General features: G+C 36.0%; 1 protein-coding gene across 1 annotated transcript in view; it reads right to left on the reverse strand.

The window, feature by feature from the left end:
• Positions 1-5,342, reverse strand: part of VWA8 (von Willebrand factor A domain containing 8) — a 281,798-nt gene that overhangs the window by 138,943 nt on the left and 137,513 nt on the right. The window contains exons 23-25 of the mRNA XM_023536356.1: positions 4,345-4,480; positions 2,394-2,513; positions 1,119-1,324 (exon numbers count right to left, since the gene is read on the reverse strand). Of these exons, the coding sequence (XP_023392124.1) occupies positions 1,119-1,324; positions 2,394-2,513; positions 4,345-4,480 (462 nt within the window). The remainder of the gene's footprint in view (positions 1-1,118; positions 1,325-2,393; positions 2,514-4,344; positions 4,481-5,342) is intronic.

A 5,342-nucleotide genomic window follows, 5' to 3' on the forward strand; every position in this document is an offset into this window, starting at 1 on the left:
TCCACTCATTTGTCTCTTTAATGTTTGCTCTTTAATGTTTAATGCAAGATTTTCCTTTTTAGACAAATACTAGAATTTTAAGGGGAGCAGTTCCCTCCCTCAAACAGTGAATCGGGGCACAGATCCTGACGTTCACTGACTTTCAACGCTTTCTGAAACCTCCTGCCTTTAAAACGCGTACCAGATCGGCCAAAGCAAAAGGTGCTGTGTAAACAGAGTGTTGACTGCCTACTCGGAAGAATTTAGAGACGTCACAGGTCTATGAACAAATGAAAAAAATGATAATAGAACAAGAAAGGAATGTAAAAGGTACAGAGCGCAGAGAAGTAAGGAGCAGCAGAGAGCAAGTGTTACTAACAGCTACGTATACACTAGTCATGTCCTCTGAGCCCGTCGCAGGTTGCCTCAACCCTTTTTCGGTCCTGGCATCTGAGCTGGACTTATGAGGGTTTCAGAGGCAGAATAAGGCCTTCTACTCTCCTCTCTAGGTTCTCCTTGGGGGACTGGAGATTGGGCTAAGTCAAGAGTCGTTAGGCTGTGACTGTTAAAGACCATTATTTGTGATCAGTAGAATTTACACAGGTTTTCTGTTTTATTTACCGAGGTCGACGGACTACACGTTGTCCATGGCTACAAGGAATTTCACCTCCCGTTCACCTACTCCATCTTATAAAGCCCTTTTGCAGTGTTTACAGGTATGCAATCAATACTGTTCATTCCTAGTCTTTCTATCTCCAAGGTTTTTGTTCTCAAAATGAAAATATTTTTCACTCAGATACCACATGCTTGTTGTATAAAAGTCAAAGAGTAACAGAGTTTCCTGCTGTCTCGTTCTCCTCTCTTTCCCCAGCCCCTAAAAACCTCCAAACCACCACCAAATTTCCTGTCTCCTTGGTTATGACCATGACACAGAACTTCACCCAGGTCAATTCAAAGGCTAAACATCAAATGTCGATTGGTCTTCTAGATTTAAAATTTAAATTATGAACACTTCCTATTATATCATCTGAATCAGTATTATATTTATAAAAATTAAAAGACTTGGTATAAATTAAATGGTCTAGAAAAACAAGGTTGATGGCTTCTTTTAGACCTCTGTGCCCAGGTGTGTTTCATACCTGTAGGTGCTTCACTATGTTGACAACTTCTCTGGTAGAATAAGGGTAGTTAATAATCCCCTGGTCAGCTAAACTCCTGAGCTCTCCAAAGGCAGCCACGAGCTTCTGAAGGATGGGCTCAGGCACGTTTGGTCCATATTGCTTCAGCATTTTGAGCTCTGAGTGGGGTTTGGGATTATCGACTGCGTGGCAGCTAAAAATATCACCTATAGGAGAAAAAAACCACATTCAGCTTGCAACCACTCCATTTTAATGCCATAGGAAATAGGGAATGGTCATTTAAAGAGCCACTGGTTGCTCCGAAAGCACTTCTATTTTTAAATGTATAAAAGCCCTTGCAACAATAGGATGATATAGTGAACAGAGCAAATGACTAGAGCAAAAGAAAAGGAGACTGAGTGATGTGTGGTTTATTCTACATAGATTTAATCCTGTTAAAAAGTTACTTAATACTTGAATATGACCTCGTTGGGAGATACTCAAAGGCAGAGAGCAAATGAGAAGTCCTCCTGGTCTCCCCACCCCACCCGCTTCTCCACGGGCACTCGGGGTCAGCAGGTCAGCGTATTCATTCTCCCATACCTGTATTAGTATTATTTTATTTTATTTTATTATTATTTTTCTTAGGTGAGGCAACCCTTGGTTGACCTCACAGACTGCAAAGACTTTGTCAGTTTACAATCCCTTATTTTTTATTTTTTACGCCTACAGCACTGTATTAGTATTATTTTAAATGCACACATGCAAACATATGCATTTAAAGGTGATTTATTCCTTCTCCATTTAACTGGAAAATAATCTTCATGTGGTTCTGAGACTGCATTTTAAACTTTAACAGATGTCGAATATCTTCAGAAATTACATATATCTATGTAATACGCAGGCTTCTTTATGTATACTTAAATAGGAGGAATTATCATCATCAGTCTCTAAACAATTTATATCTTTTGCAGATTGCTAGAATATACTTTAGAAGTTAGTTTTGGAAAAGTAAAGCTGCAGACACCATGTCTAAATTAGAATCAAGAAAAAGGAAGGCAGAAACACAAAAGATTTCATCTGTAATGTAATGCCGCACACGGCGGCGTTCACTGATGGCTCCTTACAGCAATGCTACCAAGTTAGCATTATTATTATCATTTCTTTCTTTTTTTTTTTAACTTTTAAAATTAAAAAAAAAATTTGTATGGTGACATTGGTTATCGAAATCCAGTATGTTAGTATTATTATTTCTATTGCTATTGTTTTCGTTGTCATTATCATTATTGCTTTTACCTAAAGTACCGAAGAAATCATTGCCTAGGAAAGGGAATCCAGGCCTGTTGGCGAGAACGATCATCCTAAAATCGGGATGAATCACTATAACATTTTCTCTTCCATCGACATGAGCAGAATCTGAAAAACAAAATTTATATCCATTCTTTATTTACAGTAACTCTTAAGAATATCAAGTTATAGCCTTTAACATAATATTATCAGTCGTACCGTTCAATTATTAAAAACTCTGAAATCTGGCTGTAACAACATGGTTGCAGGAAAAAAAAACTTTCTTGAGAAAGTTTGCTTAAGAACAGGATATTGATAAAGCACAAGAACTGGCATTTTATGCACCCTGAAACTTAACCACTTAGAATAAAGGTTTTGAATACCTAGTCAATGCATTAGTGCAATGCTGATTTATTTCCAATCAAGAAATTTACCATAGTTCTTAAAATACGTAATCTCAAGTTGACTGAAGCTTTCCTTGTACAAATGTTTAAGATATTAAAGGAATTGAACACTATCATTAAAAAATGGTTTCTGTGAAGCACCTGCAGTTTTACTTCAGATGAGTCTGTAAGAATCTATACTCGTACTTTTTGATGATACCAAAAATGAATCTTCTGATGTGTCATATATTCATGTACTAAAACAACCAATAGTTTTAATGTTTGCTCTCCATTAATTTTAGCAGTGGCAAATAACAAGGTATGTGGTCACAGGCAAAATTTAATTCATTAATTAAAATAAAAGTGATGATAAAAAATGAAATTTTAAAAAGCAAAGAAAATGAAAAAATTAGTCCTAGAAGTGATGCTTTATGAAACCATGTTCAAAAGAGCTTCAGGGGCTCTTGGGTTTAAAATGTTGATTACAATCAAGCTTGAGTTTAAAAATTATGACGACTCCTTTACTTCTAGACTCTCCTTCAAAAGCATATCAGAAAATGTAGGAGGTCACCAGGAAATAATCACTGTTGAACCACGATTTTGTTTCAGAAATTTTTTCTTGCTTTCCATTTCCCTGTCCTCATCTTGCAGACAGAATTCCAGTCCTGAGAGTCTGAACGACATGTCCAAGAGAGAGTACTCAGGCTAATTCAAATTCTCATTTCCCCCTTAAATTCCCTGTGAAACTGATATGTTAGAGCACTTTTATCAGTGCTGAGGTTCCAGGGCTCAGAAACGGCCACTCTGTCCAAGAAGAATGTGTCTGTGGTGATGCGCTTGAAGATTTTAATGACGTCTCTGTTACATGTTTTCTTCAAATATTGAAGACTTTAGTTATTAGTCTCAATTTGTTTGGTTACCCTGCTATGGGCTACGTATTTTCGATGGTTAGTCATAGATTTTGAAGTCTTTTCATGACACAAACAATTTGAGATTAGAAATTAGAAAATGTTCTCACATTGCATTAGACAAACTTAATTTTTCTTTGCAGGTTAAACAGACTGATGAGATCCATCTACCTACATTTTCCCTAATGACAACAAGATGTGTGTTACACACACATCTACACGCACACACACACACATATAATAAATACATGTATAAAATAAAATGCCCAGCTAAGAACATTTATTTTAATTTTGCAATAGAAACAGGCTAGAGCTTTCAAAAATTTTAGATAACAATGAAAGAAAATAAATTGCACACAAATAATTGAGAGATGAGTATAATAAAAATTATGTGTTGGTATTCTCAGAGAAAAAGATATGAAGCTGATTTGTCCTAAAATGACTCTTGAAATTTTCAAAGATACTCTCAGGCTACAAAAAAAATGAAACTGACAAAGCTAGATTCAAACATATTGATTTTTATAAATGACTGTCACTGAGGACAACCTGAGGTATCTTAAATTTACACTTGTTGCTTGTAGATAAGTAGCCAACTAAGGGTGTGACTTCATACCAGAGATGTAAAAATTGCACATCTTGAAAGAAAAGTTGTTTTTTTTTCATACTCACTTGCAAGAATGCGTCTTCCATCTGCTAGAATCATTTCTCCATTTTCTACTAGAGTTTTTAAAATACAGGTGACATTTGTTGGGGCCTTGTCTGCCTCATCTATCACCAGAACATGACCCAACTTTACTGCTTTTACCTTTGAAGACAGAACATTTATCATAAACAAAAAATGAAAGCAAACATTTAAAAAATTTCATCATTCATCCCTTTGGATTTATAATAGCTGGTTATATTTAAGTTATGGATAGACCTGCCACAAAAAAAGTCTGTAGCAGAGCTGGAAACAATTACGGATCTCCGCCAAAAGCTTCACAGTTACGAAACTGATAACTTTGTAGTAATCACTTTATTTCCTATGTTGGTGATATCCACATGTTACACACCAAAGTAGGGGAAATTTAAAACAAGTATAACAAATAGAGAAATTAAAGTCCCACGGGGATTAACTAAGTCATCCGTCATGATAAACAGTGGATTTTAGAACATTCCATTTGTTATGGCTCTAAAAAATGTACGATTTTTAGCAGACCAGAATGGATGGTGAAGAGGTGAGTATTCAGGACAAAGGGAATCAATGGTCAAACTCAAGACATCCTGGAGCCTATTGAGAGAAAGAGTGAACACGAATAGTCTACTTTGGCTGAAGCAGAGGTTAAAGCAAAGAAATAGAGACTAGGGACAATAGTCTGAAAGGGACAATCCAGGGATCTACTACTAAAAATTTGATTGCCAGACCAAAAAAAAAAGTACTTTTCCTCATTAAGTAACGGGATATAACTAAAGATTTATGAGTTCAGACATGATAAGAATGGAGCTTGGAGCTGCATTAAGACATTTCATCTGGCAGAAATATGTAGAATCAATTAAAAGGGGATTACCATAATAATTTGGTAAAAAAAAAGGGGGGGGGAGGTCTAGGGACTTGATTTGAGGGGAGAAGACATAGGGAAAATGGAAACAAAAAGCATTAGATTGATCTGACGGGTTTTCAGAGGTAT

Source organism: Pteropus vampyrus, unplaced genomic scaffold (assembly GCF_000151845.1).
Source record: "Pteropus vampyrus isolate Shadow unplaced genomic scaffold, Pvam_2.0 Scaffold154, whole genome shotgun sequence".
NCBI lineage: Eukaryota > Metazoa > Chordata > Mammalia > Chiroptera > Pteropodidae > Pteropus > Pteropus vampyrus.